This window comes from Zingiber officinale, chromosome 1A, assembly GCF_018446385.1.
Source record: "Zingiber officinale cultivar Zhangliang chromosome 1A, Zo_v1.1, whole genome shotgun sequence".
Lineage (NCBI taxonomy): Eukaryota > Viridiplantae > Streptophyta > Magnoliopsida > Zingiberales > Zingiberaceae > Zingiber > Zingiber officinale.
This window is the reverse complement of record NC_055987.1, coordinates 40788158-40809928: the sequence shown is the minus strand read 5'-3', so window position 1 is coordinate 40809928 and position 21771 is coordinate 40788158. Positions and strand designations below refer to the sequence as shown.

Sequence of the window (21771 nt, the reverse complement as noted above, 5' to 3'; positions counted from 1 at the left end):
CTATCCGATCAGCTCGTTGACCTAGCTGGACTTCTTGCTAGATATTAGGTCAACCCATCGACCTATCTGGTCTTCGAACCAGCTATCAGGTGGGTCTGTTGACCTAGATGGGTTTCCTGTCAGATATCCGGTCGGCCCGTCGACCTATCTAGACTTCATACTGCACACTTAATTATGTAGTTAGATCACAATAGCACCTAATTTAACTCACTTTTCATTCATCAAAATCCGAATTAGACCGTTAGTGCAAACCGCACAAACACTTGTATTTGAGTCCGGACTTATTGTACACAGCTCTTTGTGACCGTCGAGATACTTGGATCTAGTTGTGAACTTTTGTAGTAATTCATTTAGTTTAATTATTTCATTTTTTAGTATAAACTTATCCTCCTCAAGTTTTGCAACTTGAGTTGGGGTTTCATCTTGAATTGGTTCAGTTGTTAAACTTGATTTTAATTGTTTATTAAGTTTGTTATTTTCTTTTGTTAGTTCATTTATGCAATTTTCAGAGTTAGTTAATTTCTTATTTAAACATGCAATAATTTTGGAAAAAAATTGCTTAAAGTAAGGTATACCTCATCGGAACCTTTGGAAACGAGTGCGAAATCGTAGCTCGATTCAGGTTCGGACCCGTCTCTTGATTCGTTCTCCGATTCTAATTCATAAGCTATCAGCACGAGGTAATTTGTGTGTTGCGATTCTCCACCATATGATTCATCTTCGGATGATTCATTCCACATCGCTTGGAGGGCCTTCTTTTTCTTCAGATTCGAGCAGTCGGTCTTGTAGTGCCCCTTCTTGTTGTATCCGAATCATGTCACATTCTCACTGTTAGAAGTGGCTTAATTTTAATTTTGACAAATTTCTCAAAATCTTATAGGCATCCACGATGGATTCCCATAGTGCATTTCGAGGAAACGCGTTTAGAGTATACCTGATTAGATCCCGGTTCTCCATTTAGTGGCCGATGGTGTGAAATTCGTTGAGGATATCCTTTATACTCACATGCAGCTGGTTGGCAGTCTCACCTTCTTGCATTTTTATACTAAATAATTTATTTAGATATAAGTCCCTTTTCTTTACCTTTGCGTCGTTGGTCCCCTCGTCTAGTTCTATGAGTTTGTCCCATATCTCTTTGGCGTTTTGGTGAGGTCCAACGCGGTTCACCTCTTCTTTTGTTAGCCTGCACTGGATTGTGTTGAGGGCCTTGAAGTCAATTTGTGCTTTTTTTCATTTCCGAATTCCAATTTTCGGGTCCATTGGAATTCTGGCGTTGTCCATTGGTGCCTTGTACCCTTTGGTGATGCCGAACCACTGGTCGAAGTCCATTTTCAGGTACACCTCCATTTACTTCTTCCAGTACGAGAATCGACCCCGTTGATGAGTGGGGGGGGGGGGGGGGGTAAACGGTGTTGTATTCTTCGTTTTGGGCCATTTCATAGCTGTAGGTAGAAAACTAAAAAAAAGAGGTGTCAAGACTTGGTCTTGGATTAGCAGAGTTTGAGATAAAAAAAAATATAAAAGAACTTGAGAGGTATTGCACCATCTTCAAGTTAAAATAGAATGAAAAAAATTATCTGAATAGGTAAAGTTTCACCTGTAACGACCCGACCCATTTGGTGGCCCATTTGGCGACCCTCGGGTCGTCGACCGTCGACCGTCGGCCGTGCCGTTACTCACTAGGACTTTCCACCCCTGGCAGTGGATTTTTGCCTCCCCCAGGATTCGAACTCTAAACCTCCAGGCTTAAGTATTAGAGTTTATGAATCCTGGTAACCAAGTAAACTCTAATACTTAAGCCTGGAGGTTTAGAGTTCAAATCCTGGGGGAGGCAAAAATCCACTCCCAGGGGTGGAAAGTCCTAGTGAGTAACGGCACGGCCGATGGTCGATGGTCGACGACTCGAGGGTCGCCAAATGGGCCGCCAAATGGGTCGGGTCGTTACAATAAAAAGGCGCCTTTTATTGTAACGACCCGACCCTTTGGCCTCTTGGGCGACCCTTGTGGCGGCCCAACTGGCGGCCCTTATGTCGTTGTCCCATTTGACGACCTCTCATGTCGTCAACCGACGACCCTTTGGCCGTGTCGTTACTCACTAGGACTTTCCACCCCTGCAGTGGATTTTTGCCTCCCCCAGGATTCGAACTCTAAACCTCCAGGCTTAAGTATTAGAGTTTATGAATCCTGGTAACCAAGTGAGATCGAGGGTCGCCAAATGGGCCGCCAAATGGGTCGGGTCGTTACAATAAAAAGGCACTTTTTTTATTGTAACGACCCGACCCATTTGGCGGCCCATTTTGTTGGGATCGACGGTCGCGGCTAGAGAGGGGGGGTGTGAATAGCCGCCCCAAATTCTTCGCGTTTCTTCCTACGATTAGGGTTAGCGCAGCGGAAATGAAACCGTAGAAATGAAAAGGAAGAAGACAAACCTCAAACTCGATGGATGTAACGAGGTTCGGAGATGATACTCCTACTCCTCGGCGTGTCCGTAAGGTGGACGAGCCTTATCAATCCGTCGGTGGATGAGTCCCCGGAGAACCGGCTAATAAATACTCCTTGTGGGTGGAGAAACCTCGCCACAATAACTTGCAACAGCAATATGGAAATACAAAGAAGAGCAAGAACAAAATACACAATGAATGTACAAATACTCGCTTGCCTTCTCGTCGACTGAAGTCCCGGATGAAGCACCAACTTCACGGACGAATGCCAACAAGCAACTCAGTCGAAGAAGCTCACACGAAGCTTCGGAGCTCAGCAAAGCTCAAGAGCACAACTTTCAGAAGAACAGTAGCTCAGTTCAGAGAGGAAGAAGAAGGAAGAAGTAGTCTGTAGAAGCCCTCGATCTCCTTTTATACCTGCATCCATCTGCGAAGAATAAGCCAGAAGACAGAAGACCGTTGTGAGCCAACGGATAGTTCTAGACCGATCAGGCTGAAGCCTGATCGATCCAGGGCACCTCTGATCGGTCCTGGGGATCGATCAGGCCCCAGTCTGATCAGTCCCCGGACCGATCCCACCTCTCTGTAAGAGAGGTGGCTGCGTCTCTGATCGATCGTGGAGACCGATCAGACTCCCTGCTGATCGGTCTCCAGACCGATCAGATGACTTACAGAACCCTTCTGTTTGTTGATCGGTCACCAGACCGATCAGATACTCAGGCGTATCGCTGGATCGGTCACCAGACCGATCCAGGTTTAGAGCTCCAACCCTAAACCCTAAATGGTCATGAGAACGAGCTACCGAGCCCTCTCTTGACCTAGTCCGGAGAACGAGCTACCGAGCCCTCTCCGACTTTCCGTGCCAAGTCTCCAACTTGGTCTTCTCCGTGCCAAGTCTCCATACTTGGACTTTTCCCGTGCCAAGCTCCCTGCTTGGACTTTTCACCAGATGTCTGATCAACCTTGACCTATCTGGATTCCCCTTGCCTGGTTTCACTCACCAGGACTTTCCAACTGCCTGGCTTCACTCACCAGGACTTTCACAACTGCCTGACTTCACTCACCAGGACTTTCACTTTCACCTAGCTTCACTCACTAGGATTTTCACCTGGCTTCACTCACCAGGATTTCTCGACTGCCTGGCTTCACTCACCAGGACTTTCCGAATTGCCTGGCTTCACTCACCAGGACTTTCCGAACTGCCTAACATCCCAGTTAGGACTTCCCAGTCAAGTATCCGGTCAACCTTGACCTACTTGACTCTTCTTCATCCAACCTAATCAGACCCTGATCAGTATCTCTCCGCATGGGCAACTGCACCTGCATTGTCCATGTCTACATGTCTTTCTGTATTGTCAAACATCGAAACCATGACCAAGGTTTACGCTTGGTCAACTAGGTCAACCTTGACCTACTGGAAATTGCACCAACACATTTGGCGACCCTCAGGTCGTCGACCGTCGGCCGTCCCGTTACTCACTAGGACTTTCCACCCCTGGTAGTGGATTTTTGCCTCCCCCAGGATTCGAACTTTAAACCTCCAGGCTTAAGTATTAGAGTTTATGAATCCTGGTAACCAAGTGAGATCATCTCACTTGGTTACCAAGATTCATAAACTCTAATACTTAAGCCTGGAGGTTTAGAGTTCGAATCCCGGGGGAGGCAAAAATCCACTGCTAGGGGTGGAAAGTCCTAGTGAGTAACGGCACGGCCGACTGTCGACGATCGACGACCCGAGGGTCGCCAAATGGGTTGGGTCGTTACATCACCAATTCAAATATAATGCGAAAATTAAAAAAACATCTAAAAATGATTCCCTCAGCTTGATCGGTTGTTGCACCAATTCAGAGCAAAACCTACTTTGATACCACTTGTTGGATCGATCGCACGTGAGAGGGGGGTGAATCACGTGGCTTTCAAAAACTCATTTTGTCGGTTTTAAAATCACAAGTATGTGCAGCAGAAAGTATGTATGAAATCAAAATTAAAAAGACACAAGAAAGACACAAGAAGTTTACTTGGTTCGGAGCCTTCAGCGACTCCTACTCTAAAACCCAGGTCCTGCAGACCTATCATTAGGTAATCCACTAAAGGCCTCATTCGGTACCTCTAGAAGAGGAAATCGAGTATAAAAAAAAGTTCGAACAAGTGCAACACACTACACTTATCCTTTTGCAGTAATCAAATACACAAATGAAATGTTATCGACACTTTTAGGAATAGAAGTAGGAGCACTCATGTGTCGGTGTCAGTCTACTAGCTGTGATCGGAAGTTCTCGGAGCAATTGTCTGGCATAGCAACTTTGCAGTAGAGTTGTAGTGGAAGCCTGGGATAATCGGAAGCTCAAAAGGATGCACGATAGCTCGTATATCAGTGTTATTTGAATGCCTTCTCAAGACTGCCTTATATAAGGCATGGAAGGCGCCTTCCATAGGCATGGAAGGTGCCTCCAACCTATGAAACTTGATCTCGAACAGCCTGGCACTCATCCGTGGTTAAGTCAAAAAATTTATCCTGCGGAAGGTGCCTTTTATGAACAGTACGAAGGCGCCTTCACTATTTGAAGGCGCCTTTGAACATTGTTCATCCAAAGGCAATTTTACTCCCTTTTTTCTATAAAACAACGTTAGTCCAAATAACCTACAACACAAGTATTAGGATAATAATAATTAATAATAAAGAGTATTAATTAGTTCCTATCCTCCTAGGACCATGAACTAGTCAAGGTCTCAGTTTAGGGATCCCAAATGGATCTAAACTGGACCGATGCCTAATATCCCCTCAACCGAGATGCGTCCTTACTTAGTCACTCTCCTCTAGTGACTTACCTTAACTTACCAATTTTCCAGACATCTGGTCAACCCGTCGACATGTTTGAACTTTACACCAGCAATCCGGTTGGCCTGTTAACCTAGCTGGATTTCTTGCCAGATATCCAATCAGTCCGTCGACCTATCTGGACTACGTACCATCTAACCGATTGACCCGTTGACCTAGCTAGATTTTCTGCCAGATATCCGGTCAGCCCGTCAACCTATTTGGATTTCTCCTGCACATTTAATTAAGTGGTTAGATCACAACAAAACTTAACTTAACTTACTTGTCATTTATCAAAACATGAGTTAGACTGTTAGTGCAAACTACACCAACACATACCATAAGGTAATTACCTTAGGAGATCTATCAAATATAAGAACATACACTTGGAGTTTACTCCTCTAAGACATCTCATTACCTAGGATTATCTTCCCCTAGGATTTTTCATTATCTAATTTCACTCACTATGACTTTCCACTATCTAGCATTACTCACTAGGGTCTAGCTTCACTCACTAGGCCTAGCTTCACTTACTAGGTCTTTCACTTTTTGACTTCACTTACTAGGACTTTCACCACCTAGATTCATTCTCTAGGGCCTAGCTTTACTCACTAGGAATTTACAGTCTGACTTCACTCACTAGGATTTTCACAGCCTAACTTCATTCACCAGGACTTTCACCACCTAGCTTCACTCACTAGGGTCTAACTTCACTCACTAGGAATTTCCCTTACTAGTTATCTAATAAAATTTTAACTTAACTAGACTTCTCTCTTGCTAGTCATCTAGTCAACCTTTGACTTTCTTAGACTTCTCTCTAGATAGGTCAACCTTGACTAAATTTCATTAAATATATTGATAAACAAACATCAAAATCCTAGATGTCGATTGTACTTACACTAGTCTGGATACATATTCAGCTTAAATGGAGGGGCAATAAGTTAAAAAAGGTTCCAAGAAAGAAACCATTGTAGATTCTACTACTGAGGCATAATGTATTGCAGCTTCTGAAGTAGCAATGGATGTAATTTAGATCGAGAAGTTTTTCATTGAACTTGGATGAGTATTACACATTGTTTAAGCAGTATCAATTAACTGTGAGAACAATGAGGCTGTTGACCAGGCCAAGGAACTTAGGTCTCATCAACGATCTAAACATATGCTTCGCCGCTATCATTTGATCAGAGAGATCATCAATAGAAAAGAAATACAAATCGAGAAAATTTCCATCAAAAGGAACCTAATCGGATCCTTTGTTGAAACCTTTATCTCAAAATGAGTTTGAGAGTTATGTAGAGGCATGTGGTATTAGATACTAAGGTGATTGACATTAGGCTAATTGAGATTGTGTTATATTTGAGAGATGCCCTAAAACAACCATCTTATGGAATATACTATTTATTGGATAAATAAAGATTTACTATTAAAGTGTCCATTGTTTATATATATGATTGGAACTTAAACTCATTTACTGAATGTCTGCAATAAGATTCATAGCATGAGAGAACTTGTGATTTAATCACAACTAGTGAGTATCTCTATATGTATAATTATACATATATTGAAATATTCTCTAATCGATGAATTGATGAGTTCAAACATCATAGATTTTGTGAGACTAGCACGTACGTGTTATGATCCTTGGTTTATCTAAGCAGCAGCTCCTTACTAGCTGGAGACATTGGGATGTCAAGATTAAATATGAATGTTAGTTAAGGGTAACTAGTTTATTTAAGTAATCTGGCATGAGACTTCGTATGATTTTAAACATATATGAATATGTCAATGAAGATCTCATTGCAACTTAAGCATAAGTTTCCTTCGACTTGAGATATTCAAGTCATCTTGGTTATAGAGACTTATGTTTTGGCATCTTAAGCAAGCATCTCCTTGGAGGTGTAGACCTGGGATGATTGGGTATAAGTAAAAGTGCTAGAAGGTGTTTGAATATCCCATAGAAGATTCACCACTCTTTACATAAGGAGATGTATACTCTATGTCCGCTTGTCAAAATTATTATTTGAAGTCTTTGGCCAAAATATTGCATGTCAATAGTATGGTACTCTTGAACACATATCTGAGTAATTTGAATCAACAAGACAAGTATAACTTGGGTTAGGTATAATGTAGTCAGCTTAGTGGGGACTGATACATAGACCATATCTTGAACCAAGTAAGTATAAGACATGTGAAAGGAATGAGACATGACTCACTGTAGCTACTGAAGGGTTCAAAAAGTGGTTCTGATACCAACTGTTGATTTTTTGGTCAATTGAGGGACATGATATACTACTAGGTGTCACTCATGATCTATTTGTAATTAATGGTTAATTAAAATGACCAACATAATCAGAAACTATTATATTGGATCACACATACTACTAGTTTATCCGAAAGACTTAAAATAAGTTTGAAAATTGGATTCTAGATCGAGAGAGATTGAGTCTAGTTGGACTAGACAAAGGAAAAATATGGAAGATATTTTATCAAAACGGAAGCGCGGATGGGTCATGTGTTTTGAAGATGAATTAAACTCTCTTTTGTTTAATTATAAACCAAATTGGTTTGGTTTTAATTAAAAGATGTTTGGTTATTAAACCAAGTGGTCTAGTTTTGAGCCGACATGGTTTGGTTTTGAACCAAAATTATGGCTAATGGTTTAGACTTTGGGTTAGCAGTAACGGATTTGGATTCGCTAATCAAATCCCATAGGTGATCTATATATTGATATAGGTTTAAGAGAAAAATTAATGAATTGAACCAAAATCTAAAGGTTAGGTTTTTATTCTCTCATCTCTTCCTCTAGCCGCCGACCACAAAGAAGGGTTGAACCTTTGTTTTCGCCACCGCCGAACTAAGGAGTGCCACCGCTGTTCGGCATTGATACTGATCAGCACCACTATTGTTCAGCTTCGATATTGATCAGCGCCACCATTGTTCGGTGCCACCATTGTTTGGGGTCAATACTAATTGGTGACACCTCTGTTTAGCACCAATACTAATCAGCGACAACGCTATTTGGCGCCTCCATCGTTAAACACCACCACCAAGTCGAGCTTTGTGTTCCTCTCTTGGTTCCATCATCTCCCTCGATTGGCTAGTACCGAATCGGAGATGAAAACTTGTGGCTTAGTGAAGCCATCTCGACGATTGCTTGGCATGGATATGAATAAAGGCAAGGTTTCATAGCGTTACTAGTTGATGTCATTTCCACTCCATGTCATCCATTGTGGTTATATCTGGTATGTTGTATCCTATATATGTATAATGTGTGTGTTATAATTATTAGTTTAATTATTATTTGTCTTTCATTGCGCATTTGGGAAACATCTAACACACGTATCCATCGGGCTCCCCAACACATAGCTTCATTGGTTTCTATGTCAAATTTATGTCTAGCTTGATAGTCTCTTTTAACAGAGACAATCTGTAGGACCATTGGGCCGACTAGAAGGGGGGTTGAATAGCCCTGTAAATCAAAAATAAAAACAACCCTTCTCGAACTCTTAAACTAACACTTGCATAAAATTAACTTAAACAAGAAAAAGCAAGAAAAGGAAGAGGCACCGGATTTGACTTGGTTACAACCGAGGTGTTTGTTAATCCAAGAAAGATGGTTGCACTATCAATCTCCTTTAGGCGGAGAAGCCTCTTACAACGTTGAAGCTCAGGAAACAGAAGCTAACTACAGAGAGCGTACAAGTGTTTGAAGGAAATGCTTGAGTTCTGAATAAAATGAAAAGCTTCTGGACCAAGGCTATATTTATAGCCTTGGTCGGGGCGCCTGGAAGGGTTCCGGGCGCCCTGGGGGGATAAAACTTTATCCCCCAACGTTCAGATTGCGTAAATCGTGATCCTGGTCAAAATCAAGGTCCAGGAGCCCGGAAGGGTTCCGGGTGCCCCGGAGGGCTCCGGGCGCCCCGGAGCCCAAAGTCAATAGGCGTTGACTTTTCATCCGGGACCTCTTCTCTGGTTCAGTCCCGCCTCGGTCCGGTTCTTCTCCTCCGGATCCGCTCGCTTGGGTGATCTCTGCCATCCGGAAAAGGGCTCACCTGAACCCAACTTTCGATCTTCTCGAGCGGGCTTCCCTCCGGCTTCTCGTCCCTTGGAATCGTCGCGTGTTTCCTTCTCGTCCGCTGGCGTACTCATCCGCAGTCTTCGTCCCTCAGACGCACCGCGTGCCGTCCTTCTCGCTAGCTGCGTCTCTTACTCCCTAAGCAATCTTCCACTCTGGCTTTCGTCCCTCGGAACCACCACACAATTCCTTCTCGTCCGCCGGTGTACTCTTCCGCAGCACCTCGTCCCTCGAACTGTCATCCTTCTCGATAGCTGCGTCTTCCGCTCGACTACCTGTGCTCCTAAGCTCCTGCACACTTAGACACAAGGTTAGAAACACACAGGACCTAACTTAACTTGTTGATCACACTAAAACAACCTTGGGGTTCTAACAATCTCCCCCTTTTTGGTGTGATAAACCCAAGTTAAGCTAGGGTTAAAATAGACATTAAATAAAATTAAGTAAATTAACTTAATTTCTAATTTAAGTGCAAAAAGATAGAAAAATTAAATCTATCTACCTCCCCCTAGACTTATACTTTCCCTTCTCCCCCTTTGATCACAAAAAATGCGGTTCCAAGAAAAACAATCTAAGGTTTAAAAATTTAGTAAATTTGAAAAAAATATTTAAAAGAAATTCTAAGTTAAAAACAATTCTAAGTAAAGTTTTGAGAATTTGACTTAGGCAATTTTTAAAAAATTTCTAAGTAATTTGAGCATAAATTTCTAATTTTAGAAAATTTTTAACTTAAGAAAAAAAATTTCTAAGTAAAGATTATTTTTGAAAGAAATTTTTCTAACTTAATCATTTGAGAATTTTTAAGAAAAATTTTTCTAAGTAAAAAAAATGACTTAATCAACTTAAAAAAATTTAAGTACGTAAATTTCTAAATTGAACAAAAATGTTTTGAATAACCTTTTTAAAGCATTAATTAATTTTAATTTTAATACTTTGACAGAAAGTTAATTAAACATTTATTTCAATATTTTGGCTTCCAAGTCGTGGCGAGGAATTAGGCCTTCTTGGTTATTGGAGCAACAACCACTTCCTTAGACAAAGCCTCATAAAGAAATTCATTGTTTAATTTTCTCACTGAAAGCGCTAACTTTTATTAATATTTAGATTAAGCAAGATTTAAGAACCCAATAAAGGTTCCAGCCTACTTGGTTGATTAAAAATTTCTTAGAGACATATTTTCTAGAGATATTCCTAATTTATCCCTGGTGATATCTATAATACCAATTTAAATTATTAAATCTTTTAACATTGGTTTTAGATGAACATGCATAGTTTTTCAAGTTATCTACTTGAATTTTCAAATCATCATTTTCAAGTTTCAATTTTTCATTTGCTAGTTTTAATTTATCTAATTCTTCTAAGGGACAAGACTTAGCTAGAATTACTTTTAAATTTTTATTTTCACTTTCTAATTTGCAGTAATCTTTTGTTAAAATTTTAACGAACTTAAACATTTTATCGGGAGGAAGAGATCGTACCTGACTTACCTTGTCAATCTCGTTATCCGTTTCTCCCCCTGAGCTGCTGCTTTCTTCCGACGAAGCTCCCCCTTCATCGATGCTTTCGATGCTCATCTCGGAGGAACTTGAATCGCAATCGTCATCTTGATGACTCGCCATCAGTGCGAGTCCGGAGAATGCTTCGACTTCCGATTCGGACGATGTATCGTCCCACGTCGCTTTTAGGGCTTTGCGCTTTTGAACAGGCTTTTTCCCTTTATCTTTATCCTTGTTCTTTAGCTTGGGGCAGTTGTCCTTGACGTGCCCTTCTTCGTCGCAATGGTAGCAGCGGATCGTTCTTTTCTTTCTACCCTGTGGATGGTTAGTTTTTCTAGAATTGTATAACTTCTTAAATCGTCTTACCATCATTACCATTTCCTCATCGTCGAGAGAAGATTCCGACTCAGGCTCGTCTCTCGATGCTTTGAGGGCGATGTTGTTCTTGGGCTCCTTCGAACCTACACATCTTGATTCGTGCACTTCAAATGTCGAGAAAAATTCTTCTAAAGAAACTTTTTCTAGGTCTTTTGAAATATAAAAGGAATCTACTAATGATGCCCATTTTGAATTTCTCGGAAAGGAATTTAAAGCGTACCTGAGCAAATCTCGGTTACTTACCTCTTCTCCGAGATTCGAAAGTCCGGTGATGAGCTCCTGTATCCTTGAGTGTAGATGTGCAATTGTTTCACCTTCTTCAAGACGGAGGTTGGTGAGCTGGTTGCGAGTTAAGTCCCGTCTCGCAAGCTTGGCTTCGGATGTTCCTTCGTGTAGTTCAAGGAACTTCTCCCAAAGCTCCTTTGCCGAGTTGTAAGTGCCGACACGGTTGACTTCTTGTGGCGGAAGTACGCTTAGCAGATGGTCTGCTTTCTTGTTTGCCACGTACTCGGCCTGCTCTTTCTTTGTCCATGAATTTTTTGCTTTGCCCTCGGGAGCTTCAAAACCGAGTTTCATTATTAGTTATAAATCAAAATCGGTACCGAAAAATACCTCCATGTGTTTCTTCCAGCTTGCAAAGTCCCCCTCGAATTTTGGCGGGTGGATGTTAGATCCGACCATCTTGTTGCTTCGTTCGGCGGTTAGTCCTCCTGAAGCGTCTCAGCTCTGATACCACTTGTAGGACCGTTGGGCCGGCTAGAAGGGGGGTTGAATAACCCTGTAAAATCAAAAACAAAAGCAACCCTTCTCGAACTCTTAAACTAACACTTGCATAAAATTAACTTAAACAAGAAAAAGCAAGAAAAGGAAGAGGCACCGGATTTGACTTGGTTACAACCAGGGTGGTTGTTAATCCAAGAAAGATGGTCGCACTATCAATCTCCTTCAAACAGAGAAACCTCTTACAACGTTGAAGCTTAGGAAACAGAAGCTAACTACAGAGAGTGTACAAGTGTTTGAAGGAAATGCTTGAGTTCTGAATGAAATGAAAAGCTTCTGGACCAAGGCTATATTTATAGCCTTGGTCGGGGCGCCTGGAAGGGTTCCGGGCGCCTTGGGGGATAAAACTTTATCCCCCAACGTTCAGATCGTGTAAATCGCGATCTTGGTCAAAATCAGGGTCCGGGCGCCCGGAAGGGTTCCGAGCGCCCCGGAAGGCTCCGGGCGTCCCAGAGCCCAAAGTCAACAGGCGTTGACTTTTTCGTCCGGGACCTCTTCTCTAGTTCAGTCCTGCCTCGGTCCAATTCTTCTCCTCCGGATCTGCTCGCTTGGGTGATCTCTGCCATCCGGAAAAGGGCTCACCCGAACCCAACTTCCGATCTTCTCGAGCGGGCTTCCCTCCGACTTCTCGTCCCTCGGAATCGCCGCGTGTTTCCTTCTCGTCCGCCGGCGTACTCATCCGCAGTCTTCGTCTCTCAGACGCATCGCGTGCCGTCCTTCTCGCTAGCTGCGTCTCTTTCTCCCCGAGCAATCTTTCGCTCCGGCTTTCGTCCCTCGGAACCACCGCACGCTTCCTTCTCGTCCGCCAGTGTACTCTTCCGCATCACCTCATCCCTCGATCTGTCGTCCTTCTCGCTAGCTGCGTCTTCCGCTCGACTACCTGTGCTCCTAAGCTCCTGCACACTTAGACACAAGGTTAGAAACACACAGGACCTAACTTAACTTGTTGATTACACTAAAACAACTTTGGGGTTCCAATACAATCCACTATTCTAAGTATCATACATCTAAGGATTATCACACTTAGCTATATTTAGGAGTATTGAATTTTTCCCAAAATATGTAATCTTGGGAGGTCTCCTTTTTCCTATGGTTTGGAGTAAAGGATATTGTTTGTGTATGAAGTTATTTTTTTACTAGGAGGATGACCATGTTTGTAATTCATAGTTCTCATAGAACTTTTTGGATATTGGACTATCGGTGGTCTTGATTTAACAGATATAGTAGTGGATTCTACTGGATTCATAAGATTTATTTTCTTTTATTTTCTGGGGATTATGTTTTGTTGGTCATCAAAATATAATTCCCAATCTTCTTCTAGTTTTTGTTGTTGTTTCTCAAAGTGTTCTAAGTCAACTAGATCATTTGGAGTAAGGTATGTTGCCATTTCTACTAGCATATACACATACTTATCTAGATCATTAAAAAAACATAGCTCTGTATCTTGTATATGTTGTTGAAAAATACAATTTATATTATTGGCAGTTTTTTTGGTATAGTAGGTGTTTAGCAACTTGAAGGTGTTTCTTACCTAGTTTTTGTAGTGTATGAAGGGTATCTTCAATTAAAGTATCTTCTTCACGATTTATTAAGTTGAAGTTATTCTTCTAGTTTTCTTCATTTTGTGACGTAGAAGGTTTATAACCATTAAACTTTACTATAAGGCCTCCATTCTTATCCTTATACATGATTGAATCAGTTGGTGGTAAAGTTTATGATTATGTTTCTAGATTAATTGTCCATTTTAACCCGGCTAGAGCTTCTAAAGATAAATCTCTTGGTTTAAGTAAATTATTTTGGACATACAAGCTTCCATAACATCATTTATTTGTATTCCAAAATTATTATTGATCTGAGTCATTGTATTTCCTTGAAAAGTTATATCAATTTGTATATTATGTTTTTAGAAATTTCCATATCCTTCGGCCAGAACCAAGACCAATATGTTGAACGAAGTCTTGTATGGTCAAATTAAAATTTGAGCAAAAGTATATGATGCCTATGTTGTTATTCATATCTACTTCATAAAATGCCTTTTCTTTGTCTAAAAATCTGGAGTTATATAAGACCAATAACACTTTAGCCCCTATACTTTTCCTAGTTAATCGTCTAAGACCAAACATGATTAAGCCTAGATGAATGAAATTATGTCTTCTTTGTAAAAGTATTCTTGCTGCTTCATCTGTCATTAGGTTTAATTTTTCTTCTCCTCCATTAGGAAAGTGGAGAAGTTGTGTCCTATGATGGTGGAAAAGTGATGTATTGAAGGAAAGAATTCCTTGATTGTATATAGTCTTCTTGGGTTAAGTGAATTTAATTGTTCATTTGAGATATTATTACATGTCATTCGATGCCTACTAAGTCTTCTAGTCTATGATTAGAAGTATTGTTATGTCTTCTGGTTATACTATTATCTAGTCAAGAAATTGTATTCGTTTGAGTTCTTCGTCCTCCTATAGTGTGGGAAGAACCTGTAATAGTCTCTATTTGTGATCTTGTTATACTGTATGCTGGGATGCTAGAGAGCTACCTAGACTAATGAGTAAGTCCATGATAGATCAATTTAGGTGTGGATTTTGATCATGTAAACAATGATTAAATGTTCTGGATCTGATATAACAACTATGATGTCTAAAGTTATGATCTTTCTGGTGGGGGATTATAAAGTTAGAACTAAATGATCTAGTTTCTTAAAGTCTTTAAAATTGGTAGTACTTGAAGTCATTCATTGTTATGGTGGTCTTGAAGATGGCCCTGAAGATTTTAAGGCTCTTATACTTGATTTTTGCGAGTTTGTTTTGAAAGGGGCTGTGAGGTTGAGATTTTGAGGTTTGAGAGGTCTGAGATTTTTAAGAGAGAGCTTAGGTGATATGAACTTAGGAAGGATACTTGGTTCTTTAGTATTTTATTTGTTTCCGATGAACCTCACCTACGAAGGATCTCACAGCTGAATCGTTACCTCAGTTAGTTTTAGGTTTTTGGTTGATAGCGTATTTTACTTAGTCTGTACAAGTCTTATTCGACTAATTAACTGTTTATTTCTTATATAGTTATTATTCACAATTAAGTTAATCAGAAAATGACCTAGGAAGATTTATAAGATTGAGACAGACAAACGAAACAGAGCTGCTATGACGTAAGAAAAGTTTTTAAACTATCATGTTATTCAAACAAAATCACGGGAAAATTTTTAAAATAGATATAAACAATAAAGTTATTACAAAAATAAGTAAAATTAAAACTTTTTACAAATATAGGTGAGAGGTGCTCATATCCGGGATTTAAATCCCGGTTCTTTTTTTTTTAATTTATTTTATTAAATTCCGGGATTTAAATCCCGGATATGATGAATATCCGGGATTTAAATCCCGGATATAAACAATTATTACGAATTTAATTTTTTTTACAAAATAAAATTTAAGCATGAAAAAAACAATAAGGTGTTCAAAAAATTAAAAAAAAATACCGGGATTTATTTTTTTTTACAAAATAAAACTTAAGCATGAAAAAAAGTAATATGTTCAAAAAATTTAAAAAAAATTACCGGGATTTAAAATTTTTTACAAAATAAAATTTAAACATGAAAAAAATAATATGTTCAAAAAATTTTAAAAAAAAATACCGGGATTTAAATCCCGGTAATTCATCATATCCGGGATTTAAATCCTGGAATTTAAAAAGAACCGGGATTTAAATCCCGGATATGAACGCCTCTCACCTATATTTGTAAAAAATTTTAATTTTATCTATTTTTGTAATAACTTTATTGTTTATACTTATTTTAAAAATTTCCCCCAAAACCACTAAGAGCATTACAGAAAGGAATATAATAACAAACTTGCAAGAAGGAAATTACAGGAAGGAAATTACAAAGAAAACAGACATGCATTATTGGAAACGAGATTCTACGTTATACACTTATTCGCACATACTAGCTCACACTTCTTATCTTCTTCTTGCTTATATATTTATCGAAAGATTTGGCGGCGGCGGCGGCGGCGGCGGAGAACAAAGGGCGATTCTTCAAATGGAGATGCTATTGGGCACGCCCATTCCGGTCACCCCCGGCTCGGAGAACGGCCTCAGGAGCTGGTACGGCACGATTCCGGCGCCGCACCGGTTCTTCAGAGTGGGGTCGGCGTTTCTCCCTTCGATGATCGCCTCGATCTCCCTCAGCCGGCAGTTGAAGCGCTCGAAGGCCGCGTACACCACCGGGTTCTTCCTCCACGCAGCCTCCGCATCCTTTCCCAAGTACTCCTCGTCCGGCGAGTGATCTGACAGCACGTCCAGGGTCGCCATCACCTTCGTCGCTTGGATCACCGACGGGAAGCACCGCAACAGAGCCGCCTCCGGTTTCTTCTGGAACGCCGCCAGGTCGTCCTCCTTGGCGTCCTCCACCGGCATTTTTGCTCGCGCGATGGAGGGGCGGTTGGGGAAGTACCCGGCAAAAGGGTACTGCCCGAAGTTGACGGCAGCGTGATGGCCGGAGGCCACCCAGATGATGGTGGTGAGGATACGGACGAGGTCCGCCTGCGTGTTCAGAGACGGCCACCATGGCTCGTGCTGCTTATCGGCATGGCCCTTGGTGCGAACCTCCGTCCACCATGATTGGAGCTCTGAGTCCGCGGCGACATCGGCCGGCGAGGGGTAGTAGTGGCCAACATAATCGGCCACCCACTGCTCGATGGCGGACCAGATCAGGAGGCCGTCCTGGGCATAGGGGTAGTCGTCGATGGTGAGCCGGAGGCCGTGCTCTGCCTCTGGATCTTCCACCGCCATCCCCCTGTGGAATCAAAATCTCATCTTCTAATCACAATGACCTAAAAAGTGAAATTTTGGAGGAAAATTTGAAATTCGAACCTTCGGATGAGGTCGGCGGGCAAAGCCTCCATGTCGAAGCGCCACAGCTTGTCGTAGGCGGCGGAGGAAAGCTCCATGGAGTATTTCCCCAGCGAGAAGGTCTGCTCGATAATGCCGTTGGCGTTGATGAGGGTCGCTCGGGCGAAGGCGTTGATCTCCATGGTGTAGCGGAAGTAGGGGTGCATCAGGCGGTAGATCGGATGCATCTGGCTCAGCTGCCGGTTGGTGGCGATGACGTACGGCTCCACGCAGCAGTGAGTCCGAAGCCTTGCGCAAAGATAAGAACTTTAGAATCTCAAACCGTAAATTTCGCCGGAATATGAAAGCAGTACCAGTGGGAGACGAGCTGGTGGTAGCCGGAGTCGTGGACCGCGACGTGCGCCTTGGCGAGACGCCAGAGCCAGGCGCCGGTGGCGTCCCAGCAGGGAGTGAACACTTGCCGCCACTGCGGCTGCTTCGGCGAAGCGGGCCGCGTGAGCTCGATGGCGATCGGCAGCAGGGTGCTCTCCGGCGAGAGGAAGAACAGCGTCCGGGAGGCGTAGAGCGTCGAGTCCTCCAGCTCTCGGACCTTGTGTACGAACGGAAGCAGCAGATCATGGTAGTCCAAAATGAAGAGCTTCTTCTGCTCCAACGCCTGCATGATCGATCAAACAAAAAATAAGATGAAAAAACAGATTAAATTTTGATGATTTCGAACTAATCAACGGGAGAAAACGAGAAGAGTGATTGCGATTGACCTCATCGACGGTCATGACTCCTTTAATTTCTCTCTCAATGAGCTCCGCCGTGATCAGCGACTCCGGCGAACCGTAAATGCTTGGATCGAGCTTGCTTACCAATGGAAATTCCTGTAAAAAGTTCCATTTTATGTCTTTTTGGCATTATTAAAAGGTAAATAAATCTGAATCGATATAAATGGAATTAATTACTGCGACTAGTTGAATGCTGAGAGGATTGAAGCCGGCCAAAGTCTGCCGGGAAAATTCTTCGTCTTTAAGCCAGGAAAACTTATCTCCTGTTAAATAATCAGAGTAAATAAGTATATATATATATATACAGAAATCAATATGAATAATCTTACTGTCAATCATTTCAGGCTGTTCGAACCGGAGCACATTCTGCGCGCCGGCGGTGGTCGCCTTCACGAGTCGGGGAACAATGGTGCGGAAGGTGTGCGTTGTATCTTGGAGCGGCAGCGGCAAGCCCTGGTTGAAGAGCTCGTCGATGGCGGTGAAGGAAGGGAAGCCCATCTGCGAGTCCACCAGCGCCGTCTCCACCGACGGCAGCAGGTTGTGTATCACCGACCCCAACGTCTCCTGCTTCACCTTCGAGAAGCCCTCGTCCCTCGGCACGTACACGGTCGCGCTCCTCTGCTCCGATATACGATCTGAAACGACGACCAAATCTTCTTCAGTGGACCATCAAGAGCAAGTGATCTATGTAAAGCGAGAGTGGGAAATGTTCGATGAAATGCCTGAGCGAGTTGGTGGCCGGCCTGTGCGGCACCGGCGCGGGTAGGGGAACTCGTCGGAGCCACCGAGGACGGGCCGAGCCAGCCCGGGGTCGCTGTCTGGGTTTCCCAGGTCATTGTAGACGTCGTAGTCGTAGATCCTCTCGAACTTCTTCCGCTCGCCTGTGCCGGAGCCGCGCAGAATATGCAGCTCATGCTGCCGCATGCCCACCAGCCCCGCCGGCGTTTTAGACGGAAGGTAAGACTGGTAACCACAAAATCACTCAATTAATCAACAAAATTCATCAGAAGAAAACCCATTCTTTTCTTGATTAATCTTCTTGTTTACCTTGTTGCTGGAGAAGAAGACTCTGACGAACGTGGAGTGCAACCACGACTTGCAATCAAACAGAAGAGGAGCGGAATTATCGCCGTCGATCGTGAGAACGATGTCATTGAGAAACAAATCGATGTCGATCTCATTCCGGACGACGACCGCTCCGATCTGTCCAAAATTTGGCGGAACGATAAAACGTGCTTCGTATGTGTTGCCACCGATTCGTTTCTTGGGCTCGTAGCGGCATAACGCCGCCTCCCATCCCGTTTCTGTTAATTATAGCCAAACAACTTCACCAGTAAGGTCACATCATCAATAAGGCAAAAGACCATTTGTTCGCTCCGAACGTCCAATTAATCATTGGCTCCCAATGCCCCGTCAATCATATGGCTCTTAATCATTAGTATGGTCAAAACATGGGAGAGGACATGTTCAGACGTACTGAATTTTAACTCCAAAACCTCATATGATAATACTCCATATCTCAACTACCGCACTGTCCCGAGGGGGACCATCAATAATATTGCACATGATCATTAGTGTCGTTACCCCTTGACTTTGCCCATTCGGGTTGACATAGTTGCTAACTATATGAGTGGTTGCTTCTATATGTCTTAAAGTCATATTTTAATGGGTACAAAATATCTTACTAGATATCTGGTTTCATAATGTGTTAGGGCAAAAATACCTTATGTGATTTATCGACATGTATCTATCTAGAGAGTCGACAATGGTACACCAGCTAGGATGAGTATTATCACCTTTTACTCAAATTAGTATTGTTGCCCCTAACCTCCATCATACAAAGAGTCAATGGGTGAATTCTCAATGGGTGCAAAATGTCCGATTGGATGCCTAATCTTACCTATACAAAGGACTCTTAGGCTAAAAATATCTCTCATGATTTACCTGTCTATATCTAGTCGGGGTCGATGCTATTGCTCCTCCTGAGTGAACATTATCATATTTTGCTCCAATTAATGTCAAATTTAAGACCTTATAATTTACCGCCATTCATATAATCTGGGGATGCGTTGTGAGGGATGTTTGAGGTGATCGTAATTATCTTTGTCACAATTAGGCGGAGATCAATTCCCAATGAGCACATGTTTTCGGAAAAAAAAAACTCCTCTTATCTTCTAACCACTTAATTAGCAGTCAGTTATAAGTTAATTTTATGATTTATCTTCCTTTATATAATTTGGAGACAGACTGATAGTGAAATTTGGATGAATATAATCATCTTTTGTTATAATTAATATTAAATTAATCTCCCCACATGTTGTCGGTGGGTATATGTTACCGAAAAAAAATTTTCTCCGTCCCTCAATCATTTGGCAGCTAATCCGTGATTTATTTTCTTTTGTATCTAGGGACTGTGAAATCCTAAGGGCATTTATGAGGTGGTGAGTGGATATATATGAGGTGGTGAGTGGATGATTATTTACCAAGGTTGAATTTGGGAAGTAGCTGACGGGCGATAATCCTTGCATCCCATTAATGCCCCGGATAGGTAAGACGCCCAATTGTCTCTCCGACAGTTCTCCCGTCCGATTCTTATATAGGGCAAAATTACGCTCGCAGTCTTCGAAAACTTAGACAAAATAGACTGCTGTATGAAGATTCATTGCGTTTTCATATTTACCCAGTAGGCAGAAGAAGGCCGTTCACCTCAGAATTAATCGAATTAAAAGGTATCCATTCAAAAAAATTAATTCCAAATTAAAGGATCGTTGAATGAATCACGTACGGTGATCAAGGTCATCGCTGAGGAGCATGAGCTGCAGAGACGGCAGGCGAATAGACTCCCCCGACCGCGTGTTCTCCATTGGCTCAAACACGCCTCCTACCGTCAGCAGGCCGGTGACCTGCCGTCTCGACTCGTTCAGGAAGGTTAGTTGCTCCAACAACGAGGACACGGCGCGGCGCACCTTGTTGTTATTGTCTCTGTTATTCTGGCGGCGCTGGCGCCGCCATTGCCGTTGTTGGCTGAAGGCTACGACGCTGGAGGCTCCAGCGCCGGGGAGAGAGGGGTGGCGAGGGAAGAAGAGGAGGGACGGTGGAAGAACTGCATGCTTCAACATCGTTGGATCAGTCAAGCGTAGCTGATCGATGATGAAGACTAAGTGTGGATTGTTACGATGAGAGTCAGGACGTTTATATAGGCTTGTTAGACCTCGCGAACTTATTTATTTTCTATTTTTTTTATTAAATACATAATGTACAATTTTTTTACATTCTTCAAAAAGAATTAAAAAAAAAAATTATATTATTACTATGATCCTATCTGAAAACGGAAATGATAATAAATTAGGGATGTGATTGAAAAGTTGATAAAGCGAAAACTTCATGCAAGTTTGCAATGCAAAGTTGTTAGTATTGGACCGGGATTGGATTCTCGGCGATGACCCTCCGACATTCAAGTCACTTTTTAATGAGTAGAAAAATGGAGAATTATAGCAAGAGCGTGTAGAAAACGAAGTTGCGCATACCTCTGCATGTAGATGGAAATCCTCTTTTATAGTGTCACTGTAGTGCTCGTGTACGCATCTCAAAGCATAGACATGTTTTTCTAGGTGTTCTAAGAAAAGACAAGTCAAAGAATATTCCTAACACTATTTCTTAAGTAGTCATGTAACTCTCTGATGTGACAGCCTAGAAGCTTCTAAAGTACGATTTGTCTGATGGACATGCTCTACTATCAACAATACAAACTCCCAAAAGAATATGATGAGATAGTTAGTAGGTACACATGCGGTCGAATGACCATTGCTTGGCCAGGTAATCCCCGTCTAGACATAATGCACATAACCATTATTCTGCTTTCTGTTCGACTATACTGCTGTCGGAGGGTTACCCTTTATCCAACCGGACATGTCTCCTGCTCAGGAGTAGCAATCCGGAGGAGTTGCTGCTTGGCTATCTACCTTAGTCGCAGGCTTTCCTAGAGCAGCTGTTCGGGCCCAACTAGGGCTGACCAGATGGTTGTGTTCAACCAGACAGATAATGCCGTCGCTTAGTTTAATTGGTTTGTTTCATAGGCTAGGACCTTTGATTATTCTGACTTTGATCTCTATATTTACTACTTTTCTTTTATTTTGATCCACTGATGAAGTTCTTTTTCATCATCGTATTA

The 21771-nt window shown here is 42.1% G+C and overlaps 1 protein-coding gene across 2 annotated transcripts; it reads right to left on the bottom strand.

The window, feature by feature from the left end:
- Positions 1-15805: 15805 nt before the first annotated feature.
- LOC122023558 (linoleate 13S-lipoxygenase 2-1, chloroplastic-like) lies at positions 15806-20750 on the bottom strand. Of its 2 annotated transcripts, none has more exons than XM_042581722.1 (9): positions 20386-20750; positions 18648-18904; positions 18323-18563; positions 17930-18235; positions 17778-17863; positions 17586-17696; positions 17181-17482; positions 16849-17115; positions 15806-16771 (listed from the first exon to the last, which is right to left on the bottom strand). In XM_042581722.1, exons 1-9 carry the CDS (start codon positions 20717-20719, stop codon positions 16012-16014), a joined length of 2664 nt encoding a protein of 887 aa, XP_042437656.1. In that variant the 5' UTR covers positions 20720-20750; the 3' UTR covers positions 15806-16011. The 2 variants fall into 2 exon arrangements, with proteins under 2 accessions (XP_042437656.1, XP_042437664.1); XM_042581730.1 differs by having other exon boundaries at positions 17781-17863.
- Positions 20751-21771: the final 1021 nt, after the last annotated feature.

Coding starts and splice junctions, on each gene's coding strand:
- LOC122023558 (XM_042581722.1), bottom strand. CDS start 20,719: ATGTTGAAGCATGCAGTTCTTCCACCGTCCCTCCTCTTCTTCCCTCGC. Junction 18,564..18,647: donor TCTTCTTCTCCAGCAACAAG/GTAAACAAGAAG, acceptor TGTGGTTACCAG/TCTTACCTTCCGTCTAAAAC. Junction 17,483..17,585: donor GAGTCATGACCGTCGATGAG/GTCAATCGCAAT, acceptor TCGATCATGCAG/GCGTTGGAGCAGAAGAAGCT.